This window comes from Impatiens glandulifera, chromosome 2 (assembly GCF_907164915.1).
Source record: "Impatiens glandulifera chromosome 2, dImpGla2.1, whole genome shotgun sequence".
Lineage (NCBI taxonomy): Eukaryota > Viridiplantae > Streptophyta > Magnoliopsida > Ericales > Balsaminaceae > Impatiens > Impatiens glandulifera.
The window spans coordinates 64,988,108-65,003,337 of record NC_061863.1 but is presented as its reverse complement, the minus strand read 5'-3'; the positions used below and the strand labels follow the sequence as shown (position 1 = coordinate 65,003,337).

The window sequence follows — 15,230 nt, the reverse complement described above, 5'->3', positions numbered from 1 at the left end:
TCAATATTTATTTTAAATCTCTAGGGTTTCTATTTTGCCACTTATATTTTATTTTTTAAATAATTAAATGTAAGATACAACCGTTTTAAGTCAGTTAATTCTTTTAATTTGACATAGTTATCAAATTAAAATATATATTTATTTTCTAAATTGAAATTGTGATGTGAAACCATACTATTATTAAATTATCAAATTTATAATAATTAATAACTTACTGATATGATCCAAATTCTTAATTAAAACAATTATTTATTTTTAAAATAAAATATAATATATATATATATATATATATAAAGTTTCATTTCAATCACTTATCTTATTAAGTAAAAAATAAAATTTATAAAATAATATTCCTGCTTCATTTATTTATTTATTTTATATATATATATATATATATATATATATCTTGTTTGAAATATTGAGAAAACAAAAATAGATAATGATATAGGTTAGATTGAAAACCATGTCTAAGAGGGTTATTTACTTTTATGAACGTATAGTGAAAAAAAAAACGTTAAAGATTATAAAAGATTCAATAGTAATTGAGACATTAAAATCCCATAGTCTTGTTTACCTAAACCATTTATTGATTTAAAAAACAAAAGAATAAGTATATCAATTATGTCCTATTAATTGCTAACAAAAAATGACAAATATAGGTGACATATTAAAATCATCGCTATGATTTTTTTTATTTTTTTTCAAAAATTGAGTGTACTGATTACATTAGATAATTAGATGAGACTTGAAATTAACACTCAAACTCATCAAATTATCACATGATTGTTAATTAAGGCTATAACTGAATTTACTAATTCTATTAGATATTCAACACGCATAACTTTCTTTTAAAACTTAAAAATTCAAAGGTTTTAAAAGTTCTATCCTTTATAAAGGTTCGAATCATCAAAAACATGTTAAATTTTATAGGCTTAGACATTTTAAATTACAGTAATGTGAAACATGATAATATTTCAAAATATAAGAAAATAAATAACTATAATAATAATAAAAATACTAACCATTATTGATTAATATTCCGTATAAGAGCCACTTAATTAGCTTTAATATTTTCTAAATCTTCTAAATTACAGTAATGTGAAAATTTAATAAAGATGTCTTATTTAAATTGTGTATATCAAAATAAAAAATATATATATTTATATTATAACCTTTAAAAAAGTTACAATTATTATATTAATAAAAATTAAAATAATTTAAAAAATAATAAATTTTACATCCTATCAAAAACAATTCAAGAACAAATTAAATAAAAATAATAATACAAAAATCTTAATCATAATTTTAAAAATAAATTTTAATCTAAATAATATTATAAAATAATTCAAGTAATAAGAAATGAGATTTAGTTTATACTTAAAAACAATTTACATTAAAATTAGGAATATTAAGTATGGTTTTTAATATTAACTTTTTAAATAAAAAAAATAAAAATATTATATAACAGGGAAAACCATAGAGAAAAGATTATAACAGCTATTGAGAGTAGCACAAAATTACGTTGTTATCAAACTAAATGCAATGTAATCTCGAAGAAAATGACAGCTCCATACATATTATTTTTTTCTGGATCCCCGACCGCCGCCCTTTCCTCTACCCGATGGTGCCTTCTTTGCGCTTGGGGTTCTTCCACCACCACCACCCTTCAGGTCCATTTGCACTTGATATCCTGCACAAAAACGTTCTTGTTTATATTTATTTATTTGCAAGCATATAGATGATAAAATAAATCAATTACTATTATATGAAAAACAACCTCTTGATTTCAAATTCTGGAGATCCACTTCTGCATTTTTCTCATTCTCATCTCCATCTTCTGAAGGATAAAAACAAAAGTTTAGCATTTAAACCAAAAAGAGAAAACAAACAAGATGGCCTTGGAATCCATTTATTTTTCTGCCTCTTAAAAGCTTGTTTGATTGATGTGGGTCACCCCATCCAATTTTTTCATCAATTTTTCAATAATTTAAATACCAAAACTACAATTATTTTTAATCTTTATTACCTCTTTATTAGTCTTTGATCCAAATAATCAACTTTCTTGTTTCTCGTCAAACAAGATTATGATAAGGAACAAAGATGAGGGTTTAGAAGGGTGACCAAGAAGACACGTGGCCAGCAAAGTTAAGGTTATTATACTAATTATTGTTAATAAATTTAAATTAGTTGTTAGGATAATTGTCATTAGCATTATAGTAGTTATCTATCAGTTTGGATTAATCCATTATATATAGGAGGCTTATGTTATTGTTTTGATTTATTGAATAAAATGATCAACGGTTATACAGATTTGTAGTCTAAATTTCTTTCGACTTCTCACTCCCTTTTCTTGGATTATTTAGTCCCTTGACTTTAAACTTAAACTCTTAACATATTATTTCAAATAATCTGATTTAACCCAATAACTATCTCCAACAATCCTTAAGAAATCGAAATGAACAAAAAGAAAAGGCAAGGATAATGAATATAAAGGCTAAAGTGGGCAATGACACATGTATTTTCAGCATCTGAAGAGCTCATCATTTTCTGGTACAATGATGATAATAAACTTACCTTTATAATTATTCAAATAAAAAAGTTTTGCATTGATGATTTGAAGGATGTGATTGAAGTAATGGTTGATTGGATAAAGAAATTATTTGGAAATAGTCTCAAACAAGGGCCAAGGGTACTTTAGTTGTTAACCCAAATAACAAGCCCTAAGAATACGGATTGAACCAAAAGAATAAGGCAAGGATAATGAATATAAAGGCATATAGAAGGAAATGACACCTGTATTTTCAGCGTCTGAAGTTTCTTCATTTTCAGCGTCTGTAGTTTCTTCATTTTCAGCGTCTGTACTAACATTGCTGAAACCCGCTTCTTAACAGCCTTTTTAATTCCAGTCACGGTGACTAAGTCTGCAGTTCTAACACGAGAAAGACTCCCTTTGTTGTATGCCCTCGTAAGTGCTGATTTCACTGCAGGTGGTATGCCATCCAGAGGATTTGGATGGCTCTGATGGATAAAACACAATAATAATATACATGTAAATAGATGATGCTTCATGAATTTCAGATCTAAATCATCTAAACACAGTTTTCACCTGAAATTTTGACATGTCAACAATACCATCAAAATCGTCCATACTTAAAGAATAAACATCCATAAATTCCACAACACTCTGCACACCTTCGTCCTATCAATTATTAGGAACAGAAAGTTAGAGAATCTCCAGGAAATTAAAGTAAGAAAAGTTCTACATTGCAAAAGCAAGCGTTATAATATAACCATATTGAGAGTCACAGATCACCATCTAATTGGAAAATTGTCAAAGTTTGAGTTTTTTTTTTCGGTATAAGATTTTCTCTAGACCATAACCAGATTATTTTTTGGATAATGATAAAAAAATTAATATGATTTTGTTGTTTCATTTGATATATAAATCATATTAAAGATCATGTCCCAATTTAAAGTGAAATTTTTTGGTATAGAGAATTTTTATAAAAACATAACAAATATAGATTTTTCCAGATATCAAAACAACCCAGCGGGAGATTACAGCACTATAGCATTAAAATAACAATGTTTTATCCTTTATGTCTAACCTTGGGAAGGTTTCTGAGCGGAAGAGTCATGTGTTTAAGAAGAGTGGTAAATAAATCAACTCTCAATGTTGACCTGCATAAAATCATTGAAGGATTAAAGCAATTTTACAGGAAAAATTAGCAATTTAGGGCACTATGCAATTATTAGCACAGTGATGAGTTTTTTATAATCAAGTAAAGTTTCAATCAGATAGAAAAAATATTAATGAACCAGTGAATTCCCAGAACAAAAGATCTATTGTTTCATGGCACTATAAGAACCATAGATGTCATATCAAACATAAGGGTCCGGCATAAATAAGATACCTTCCCGAGCAAGATCCACGAGATGCAAGAAGATGAATATGCATGTCATCCAAAATCCTCAAATTCTTCCTCGTTGTTGAATTCTTACCCAGCCATCCACCAAACCTATTAATGTTGCGCTCTCCCTGAGAAGTGTAGCCAGCTTGTTATATACCATGCTAATCGAAACAGCTTAAAACACTGGTTATGGTCACAAAAAGTAGAAACACAAGGATGTAAAAAAAATGTATATAACTGAGAAATCCAACTCTATTAAATATTAAAATGAACAAAAAAAGTTAATGTAGCTCAAAACAACATAACAAGCAACATTCGGTAAACTGTATTTGAAAATTTCAATTTTTACTTTTAAGAGAAGGGTTTTTTCCCTAGAGGAGGCTAACACAATAAAAATTAATGTAGCTCGAAACTACATTGTGCATTAAAATTGACATCACTCACCTGTGTAAGTATCTCTCTTTGCCCATGTAACAGCGCAGCACTATTACAACAAATGGAAGAAAAAACATGAGAAAGAATTAATATCATTAAGATGCAACATAAGATGCCAGGGAACATAAAATTTTCCAGTTGTGATAAGAAAATATACGGGATTATGCAAGACACGAGACTTCCTAAAAGAGAGAGTTGCCACTGTACATATTTCTGGATCTGAACATTTACTATATCTCCATCAGCTATAGATTGAGCAGCTTGGGCAATTAAATTCATCCTTTTTATCCCACTATCATCTTTGCCACCTGAGCTTGGTCTGTAGTTAATATAATTTTCCTACAAACCATAGAGAACATAATTTGACACAAGGCTAAATACTTTCTTCCAATAAACACAAAGCAGCTTTCATATTCAAGTGAGCCATTCCTCCAAAGATAAATTGACAAATAAAGATTGTTTTTCATCAAGAGTGAGACATTCGTCCAAAGCACGAATTACGGAGCAAAATTTTATGTAAGAAGTTGAAAGATAATATTAATCCATTAATAGTATATGGGTACATTGAGCCTATTTGGAGTCACAGATCACCATCTAATTGGAAAATCGTCAAAGTTTGAGTTTTTTTTTGGTATAAGATTGTCTCTAGATCATAACCAGATTATTTTTTGGATAATGATCAAAAAATTAATATGATTTTGTTGTTTCATTTGATATATAAATCATATTAAAGATCATGTCCCAATTTAAAGTGAAACTTTTTTTCATAGAGAAAGAGCAAACCTGTACAATAAGAGGGACTAGATTAGGGACACTCATGCTTAAGTCTATTCGTTCGTCCATTCGCAATTTCCCCCCATTAAAACCAAACAGCCTGACCATGTAAAAGAGTAAATATGTCAATCCAATAACAATATAATTTGATGGCTTGTGAAGAAGGGAGCAACTAAGATGAAAGAAAAGAAGTTTCCACTGCCACATAGATCATTGGCAACTTCAAACAAGTTTGGTGAATAGAAACAACTTAATATGCAAGTAATACAGTAACAACCATATTCATATTTTAGCTAGTATAATTTTGGAAATGCTACTATAGGACATTTGGCATACTCAGCATTCTTGGTGTATAAGACATAATCCAATGATATAAACATAACCAACTCTTCTTGGTAATCTGTAACATTATCAGTTGAACTCCTAGGGTTCATTAAGGTTTCTTTTTTGAAGTGATCACATTTTATGAAGATGTATCCAACTAAGGTGTAGTTACCTTGGTCTTGACCAACAAGATACAAACACCTAGCCAATTCATTCACGAAATATGAATGTTACACAATTATCACCTACAAACAAAAACATGTCTCAGTCATTGAGCTCAAATGTAAAATAATAATGTAGACCTCAATTTTTTTCTCATCATGGCTGCTTGTTCCTGTATGTCTATATGTGTTTGCTGGCATTTGGGCTATTGCATATAATTTAATAACACATAAGAAAGGGCAACTGACAATGCCAAGGTCAACTGTTGGCTACTGTTAAGGAGATAAATAGGGTAGGCTGATGTGAAGAATAGTAATAAGGGAATAGAAAAGTTGTAAAAAATGTGAAGGTCTCAGCTCTGTGTTCTCCCACTCTCTAACCATAAATTATTCTAGGGAAACTATAGCTATCAACAAGTTGACAATGCTAAGTAGCTTACAATTCTCAAATATACGTGTAGATATCTACAAGACAATAGCTCATTATGCTAAACCCAACACGAGAAAAGTGACAAACATCAACCATAAATTGGTATTGAATAACATAAGCAATAGAAAGCATGCTAAGTACCATAACCAACACGCGAGGCAAAATAGAAATCAGAATTATGACTAAAAAACACATACTTATCAACAGGGGTGAAGGGTGAGATGTCTTCATCCTTTGCGCTGCTAAGAAGCCGTTGTCTAATGTCATCATATTTAATAGTTGACATGGAGAGGCTCATATACTGAAGCTGGATTAATGCCATTCGAATGTCTCCATTGACTCTGTCAGCGAGCTCTTCAAGTGTTACCTGAAATAACAAAAGCACGACATCATAAGGCTTCACTATTTTAAAATAAATGTGCTTTTATAGAAAGATATCAGAAAAAAAGCCTTGCTAGACATTTCTGGTGGTTATCTACAGTTTATAAGGTTCAGGTCATGTTCAGAAAGAAAGTTTTGTTTTTGAAGTTCTAGAAACCAGCCTTCACTATTTATGCTTAGCTTTCTCAATTATAGCATTAGGGCTTGTTTCTTAGAAAAAAAGTTATTATGTCAGGAGAGGTTAAGAGAACACTCATGCTAGAAATCATACCTCATTGGCTTGGAGTCCTTCAGCCTTGGCAACTTGCATCAACCTCTTTGCGATCTATCATATTTCAAATTGAGTATCAATTATTTTATCTTCCAGAATGTGCAAGCAGAACATATATTATTGTTCATTTGTAGTTACATTGATAAGTCCTTCTATCAACTTTAATGAAGACAATAAATCATCACAAAAATGTAGAAATTTGTTCACCAGAAAATGGAAAACAACTATATATACTCAACTACCAATGGCTCCTAATTATATTAAAACATCACAAATAGTGACCGGATCCACTATATTTTACTAGCCAAACAAGTTAAAACATATCTATAAAAAGCCAGTGTTCTAAGCAGGACACTATTTTGTGTTCTTTTCCACTCCAAGATGGGCACCTAAGGAATTGAAAATCATCAAAACAATTACCACTTGGTTTATAGTGCTTCCTGTTCATGCCAATTATAGCCAGAAAATGGTATAACAAAAAAGAAACTAATGCACAAGAATAAAGTAAATTAGAATGGAACCTGCTGCTTTGTAGGTTTGTGGAAGTTCAGTAAATCACAATAGTTCACCAGACTTTTTAATTTTTGATTGTAGCGATCATTGCAGATGCATATGATGGGGATTTTGGATACTTTAATCTTTGCAATAAGATCAGCCACTCCTCCCCTATCTCCAGAAGACATGCCATCAACTTCATCCATAATAAGCACAGACTTTGGATGTTTTGATCTGAGATATTAAAGAACACATCACTATAGAGTACATACATACCAAACCATATTGAAGGAACATGTTATAATAGAAGAAGAAAACAGACTGGTCGTTTTTGAGCGTGAAGGCCGCAATGGAAACAAGCTCCTTGATAGTATTAGCTCTGCTACCACAAATTCCTTTTCCGATTTTGGAGTCAGCTTTTCCTCGACTAACACTGGCATCAACCTAGGAACGAAGAAGGTGAGTGAGAGATATGGAACAATTAGATTCCCAGAGTCAAACCTTTGTATCCATTAATATTACCTCAGTTGTCTGGAAACCAAGTAACTGGCAAACCACCTTTGAAGTTGTTGTCTTCCCAATTCCAGGTGGACCACTAAGTAGAACAGCTTTCTTTGCACCTGAATCCCTCTGTTTTTTCCCCTTCCCTTTAGTGCCAGTGTTGAGAAATTGTGCATCCCAGTTTGACAGCCAGTCATGAAGTTGCTTCACCTGGATGTATCACAAATATCAAAACCCTATTCTGCAAACAACATACACCCAAAATGATCTCGAATAGTACATACAATGGACTGATTCCCCACAATGTCGTTAAAGACCTTTGGTCTATATTTCTCTGTCCATGGCAATGTAGTACCATCAGTCTTCCGATCTTTCCTCAATACAGGAGAAATACCTGAAACTTTGGAAGCCACACTTCTGACAGGGGATTCTCCATCTTGTTCTTCTACAAGAAATAGCAAATTCTTAAATTTGCCCACTATGAAAAGATCAAATAGAACACAGTCTTGTATAATGGATGAAAAGAAAAGGAATCAGATAGAATGATATCATTGAAACATTAAAAAAAATATCCATGGAAGAGGGAGGGAAGGTTAATATAAGAGAATAGAAATAGCATTCAAGTGAAAATCATCACCAAGAATCATATGCAGTTAAATATTACACTTTACAACATCTTCATTTTCAAGTATCTTGTGAAGTGTACATACTATTATAATATTATTTCTATTATTGTTGTCTTGGCACAAAATTTTCAAAGTTCTGAAGGAATAACCAATTGCATGGACACATAATGCATGTAGTTGAAGTAAAGGGATCATAAAATTGATTGGCCATACTCTTCAGTTCTTTTAAAGGACTCTTTTTGATAGGAGATGCAGCAACCTTCTCCATGGGTTTCTTTTGAACTTCCTTTACAGGTGTTTTTCCTTTATTTGATGCACGAATCTTATCGAACAATTGATCCTCAGTTAGAAATGGAGTGCTACATATCCACAGAAAGTGACAGCGGGTTAGAGAACAAGAAGAAGAAGGAAAAACTAAATTGATGAGATAACAAACCCCAGCTCTTTAGCCTTGCTGGATTTCCGACCCTCAACGTCTTCATCACAAAGGAGAAAACTCTGGACAAATGAAAGGAGCGTATAAAAATGCAATCCATGTACAAATGATTAATCAATTTTCAAGGGCTGAGGAATATAAAACAACCGTCTTCTTGCTGATGGATCCAGTCACTCGTCCACCATGACGTTTAATCAAATCTTCTGCTTCTTCACGTTCCAAACTGAAACAATCTCAGAGTAAGAACAACCATATTAACTAACTTTAACAACCTAATAATAGAATTGCAGCTTCTGGAAATGTATGGGAAAATATCAAATAGACTCTTGGATTAATATTGAGGGATAATAGCCCCTTTTTTCTCGAACATATGAAATTTTATATCATAAGAATGAGATGTAGAGACACCATATTACACGCAGCCCAAATAAAAGATGATTCAACCAACAACATGCCCAAATGGAAACAAATAACCAAGGTTGTTTGATCAAACAAACAACAAAAAGCAACCTAACAAGGAGACATGAAGGACGTTTGAAAATATAAGCATAAACGAAGACAAAGCAAAAAGTTGACATTGCAATCAGGTTAGGGGCCATACGGAACCAAGAAGGCATCATGGAATTGGTGGGGGCATGCTTGGACCCACCTCCACGGTCAAAGATGATTATATACGCCTTTAGTTATATAAAGCCTGACTCACTACCCACGTTAGCTTGCACAAAGATCAATCTCAGGAGGTTAAGTCAGCAAGTTAGTGAAGAGACACTTTGATTCTATTTAGACAACTCCGGGTTTTATTTGATACTTTTTAAAATACAAGGGTTATTTGATCCATCCAGACAAGGTTATTAGATACTTTTAATTTGAGGTGCTTTGTTGTTTGTTTTGTGTTGTTTTTTTTTATGTGCTGTTCGTGGTGTTGTGATGATTTTGTATATACTTTTTTTCGTTGTGCGTAAACGTCAATTTTTATTACGTAAGATGGCTAATAATTCTGTTTTAAAAAAAAATAAAATAAGGGGCAATATGATCTTTATTCCTTTGAAATTATTAATTACTGAAGAGCAACAGTAAAAATCTTAGCAGAAATCAGTAACATGTTCAAACATATATAAAGAATTTGACAACCAATATATGGGACTTCATATTGAGAAAGTATTAGAGAATATACCCGTCAAGTGTTCCGCTAATTACAATTGTCAACCCAGCTAAACAAGTAGGAGCACCTTCAGGGACATCCTGATAGAGGTTAGAAACAGGTATTGCCATTAGCAACATTAAAGAGGGGTGGATTCACTTTTACTAAGTGACAAGTAAGAACTGACCTTTTCTCCTTTGTGTGGAGGATCTTTCCTTTCACCAAAATTCGCAAATCCACCTCGTCCTCCCCAGCCTCTACCTCTTCCAGCAGCAGGGGATGTTGATGCAGCTCTTCCACCACGGTCTCTTCCAGCAGGTTTTTTGTCTTTTTCATCGTCATCTTCTTCATTGTCATCAACATCCATGTTTCTACCAACACCTCTCCCTTTGATGCACCTCTACCCCTACTACTACCCCTTCCCCTGCCTTTTGATTGATTCTTTTGAATGTCATCTTCGTCACTCTCATCAATATCCATGTCTCTACCAACAACAGCCTCTGCCTTTGATGCACCTCTACCCCTACTACCCCCTCCCCTGCTTTTTGATTGATTCTTATGAATGTCGTCTTCATCACTTTCATCATTAATTTCAGATTTTTTCACAACTCCTCTACCAGAAACACTCTTCAACTTCTTAGTTGGGGTAGTACTAGCCCCGGTCTTACTCGAGACAAAGTCATCAACATCCTTCTCATCAACTATGTGTTGTTTCTTGTGAGGAGGTGGTTTCAATTCAGCCTCTTCCTTTAGGGCTTTCCGTTTTCCTGAGATCTCTTGTTCTTTGTCACTCTTAGTCTTATCATTGGCAAAATATTTGTTAGTTTTCTTTCTACCGGTGTTCTCATTGCCTCCAGGATCCTAAGCACAAGAACAAAAACATATATACAAATTAGAATAATTACTATGGAGACAAATGAATCATAATATAACTCCACATAGAGAAATTTTGTACGCTTATAATCGTCTCCCGCTGTGAAGCAGCTGATGAAGACTTTTCAGATGCTGATGGCTTCTGTGTACTGCCACTTTCCTTGTCATGCTTTATCATAAACCACTTCCGAATATCCGACTGATAAGTTAGGCATGCAACACACCCAGGGGCGGAGCCAGGATGAAAAATTACCTGGGGCTGACTCCAATTTACATCTCAGATTTAACTTTCTATGTTCCGCTTTTTTTTAATAAAATTTCCACGATTATTAGAAGATGGAAACTCGTCATGCCCTCTCAATGCACACGCTTGCAAAGTGAGGCACCGAGTGTTTTCAATAATTGTTGTAAGCCGTAATCTGTTATTTTGTTTATTTCATCTAAAAACTGTGCATTTAGTACTTTGTCAATATGACAAGGATATTCATTAGATTATCAAGATATTCAACTACCCTATTATGTGGTGAAATATTATATCATATATGCATAACAAAAGAGCATTTATCTTCATCATTAACTCACTTTCAATATTTAAATTCATCTATTGTAAATGTAGGTTTTTGGGGTTGCTTATGTTAAAACAAGAAACATGGGAAACAAAAAGCAGCATCTTTTAAATGAGAGTATTCTAACCAAGTAAATTTCTTAAACCAATGACTTTGGAACCGTCGATTTTGATTTCCAAATTTGGTCGGCGGGTACTCATCCTTAATATATTGATATGACCCCTTCTTGATATAAGCTCGTCTAATTTCATCCATTTGATTAAAAGGATATTTTCATATCAGAATACGTAATGTTGGATCAAGTTTAAGAGAACTTACATCAACATCAATTATAGGAGATTTGTTAAGTTCTTGAGTAGAGATATCAAATTCTTTATTTTAACTTGTTTATTAATATTAATTTATATTTTTTTATAAAATTTTAAAATAGTTTAAAATTAAGAAATATAAAACACTATTATTATTATTTTTATATTTTACATTTATAAATAATTTGTATTATTAATTATATTGAAATAAATAAAAAATAATGTATAATTATTATATAAATATAATTTTAAAATAAATAATATTATTATATGATTTACAAAATTTTATATATAAAATATTAATTATTTTAATAAAATATAATGAGTTAAAGGTGAGGCCAAGGTTTGATCACTGACCTCATATTCACATTTCAATAACATAGTCAACTAGGCTAAGATTCACATGTAAAATAAATGTATAAAAAAATTTCTTTTAGGAATTTAATTTAGGTGGGGCTGGAGTCCACCCTAACCCATGGGTGGCTCCGCCCCTGAACACACCGCAAGTACAATTAAATAATGATTCAGATAGATAGGTCTACAAATGATGTCTTGTGCAGTTATAATACAATACAAGGGTGTCTCATTCAGATAGTTTCTAAAATCAATGCCTTAAATGGTGTCTCATTCATTCAGATAGTCATTGCAAGATGATAACGAAAACAAAACAAAAAACAGGTATTAGAACTCACCATTTTCGTGTATCTCTCTCTATAATGCAACTTCACAAGTAAGGCTGCCACGGAAACAAAATTCAAACTCAGAAGATATATACTACAACCGGTTAGGGTTTTAAACATAATAATGATAGTAATCTCATCGCTTTTAGATGACAAGAATGAAATGTAAACAGAAAACAGGAAAAGGAAGGCGATGAGAAAGAAGAGGAAAATAATTTACCGTGATTTTGACTTGCAAGCTTTGAAGAACAACGTTTTAGGCTGAGAAAATGACGAGACGACGTCCTCCGCTATATGAAACAGAACTCGACGCAATGGACTGAGAGAGGATCTTATTGACATGCAAACTGGCTTCTCGGAGACGATTTGCAAATTTATAATTCTTTCCAATATTTTGTAATTTTGTAAGGTAATAATAATATTTTCAATATATAATTTATTTATTTAAAATCTCTATGGCATCTATTTTTCCACTTACATTTTATTTTCTGAGTAATGATAGGGAACGCGAATCTGGGCCGCGAATGTCCGCGAAAATAGAATATTCTATTTAAACACGGAATATTCTATCTCTTATTATTAATTAATTTATCTTTCTACCTCTTCTACAAATTAATTAATTTATCTTTCTTTCTCTCTCACTAATCAATTAATTTATCTCACTAATTAATTTATTTAAACCCTAAACTCTAAATCTTAAACCCTAATTAATATTTCTATTATACCCTAAACTCTAAACCCTAATTAATATTTCTATATTATTAAGAAGGTTAATTTAGTTGAATTATGAATTTATTAAAGAAATGAGTGAAAAAAATTAATTTATTAATAATTAGTCACCAATTGTGGAGAGAAAATAATTAACGTGAGAATAGAAATATCAGATAAACATTTATAAATAATAAAACTAAAAAAATATTAATAAGTCATTACAAAAAAAATAATGAGAAAAAGAAAAAAGAGGACATAAAAATAAATAAAAAATATTCGATAAATAAAGGAATTGAAAAGTCATAAAAATATAAAAAAGATAAATTCATAATTTAACTAAACAATAATATTAATTAGGGTTTATAATTTAGGGTTTATGATTTAGGGTTTAAAGTTTAGAATTTAGAAAATAGAGTTTAGTGAAAAAAGAAATTAATTAATAAATATAAGTTATAAAGTGTTGAGTTATTTTATCAGTTAAATGAGTTAAATGAGAGATAATAAATATAAAAAAAAATAGTGAAATAATTAATCGTGATAATAGGATAAATTAATCGGTAAAAGTAGAAAAAAAAAATAATTAGTAAAAAGAGAAAGAATATTCGATGTTTAAAGGAATATTCTATTTTCGCAGATATTCGCAGCCCCAGATTCCCGTTCCCTATCATTACTCTTATTTTCTTTCATATTTTAAGAGACAACGTTTCAAGTCACTTAGGGCATACATGATACGTGCATGGTATCTCTAAATTGGAAGAAATAAATTTTCTTTCCCATTATATCAACTCTTTTATTTTCTCTCTCATAATTATAATTATAATTATAATTATAATTATAATTATAATTATAATTATAATTATAATTATAATTATAATTATAATTATAATTATAATTATAATATCATATATATTTTATAATTATATTATAAATTATTTTATAATTAACATTTATAAATAAATAATTTCAATTATTTATTTATAAATAAATAATTTCAATTATTTAAATAATATTAAGGAATCAAATAAAATAAAATTTTAATAATAATTAAAATAACTAATAATAATATAATTAATTTTATATAATTAATTTTAAATATTATATATTAATAATAAAATTAAAATTAATTAAAATATAAAAATATAAAACTAAAAATAAAATAACAATTTTATATAAGAAAAATGATAGAGAGCGCGACTTGAGACAACGACTGAGAGAGCGATGCATACGTGGGTTGACAGGTAGAATATTCTCTCTTATTATTAATTATTTTCTCTCTTCTATTATTAATTATTTTCTCTCTTTTTTATTAAATAATTTCTATCATATAAAAAAAAGAGGCCATAAAAAATATTTGATAAATAAATGAATTGAAAAGTCATAAAAATAAAATAAAAATAAAAGAGATAAATTCATAATTTAACTAATCCATAATATTAATTAGGGTTTAGGGTTTAGGGTTTAAGATTTAGGATTTAGGGTTTAGTATTTAGGATTTAGGATTTAGAGTTTAAGGTTTAGGATTTAGAGTTTATGGGTTAGGGTTTAAGATTTAGGGTTTAGAATTTATTTAAACATATTATTAAAATATTTAATGTGAGAGTTTGTTGTAAATTATTGAGTTATTTTAGAGTGATAATAAATATCAAGAGTAAAATAATAATCGTGAAAATATGGATAAATGAGACAATTTAATTTGTAGAGATAGAGAGAAAAATTATTTAATGAGAGGAGAGAGATTATTTTACAATCGTGTTTTAATTATTATTATATTTATATTTATTTATTAATCCACATGTCAGCCACGTAGACCATCGCGCTCTCAGTCGCTGTCTCAGAGTCGCGCTCTCTATCATTCCTCTTTATATAATAAAAATATTTAAAAAGTTAAATATGAAATATTTTAATAAAAATTATTATTTAAAAAATTATACCATATTATAATATATTATTAAATAAAATATTATATTTAATTTAAATGTATTTATCTACTATTAATATATAATATTTGAAAACTTTGTCTTGTATTATTTATATTTACAATTATCTACTATTAATATGTAATTATTTATTTATAATTAGTAAAAAATTAAAACATTCAACATTTTTTTTGTTATAATTATTTTTATTTTTATTTTTAAAAAATATAATTAATATTAAAAAATATTAGATGTTTATATTTTATTAAATTATGTCACTTAAATATTTT

The 15,230-nt window shown here is 29.9% G+C and overlaps 1 protein-coding gene across 1 annotated transcript; it reads right to left on the bottom strand.

Annotated features, from left to right (window-relative positions):
• Positions 1-1,577: 1,577 nt before the first annotated feature.
• LOC124925221 (replication factor C subunit 1-like) lies at positions 1,578-10,937 on the bottom strand. Its single transcript, XM_047465192.1, is given in 23 exon segments — positions 1,578-1,690; positions 1,778-1,837; positions 2,794-2,828; positions 2,831-3,018; positions 3,107-3,199; positions 3,609-3,681; positions 3,915-4,039; positions 4,356-4,395; positions 4,504-4,685; positions 5,130-5,220; positions 6,233-6,402; positions 6,688-6,741; positions 7,209-7,416; positions 7,505-7,626; positions 7,705-7,893; positions 7,968-8,128; positions 8,523-8,668; positions 8,746-8,807; positions 8,893-8,968; positions 9,920-9,987; positions 10,074-10,228; positions 10,465-10,747; positions 10,842-10,937. Coding segments are annotated over 23 exon segments (2,790 nt in total).
• Between the last annotated feature and the right edge of the window lie 4,293 nt (positions 10,938-15,230).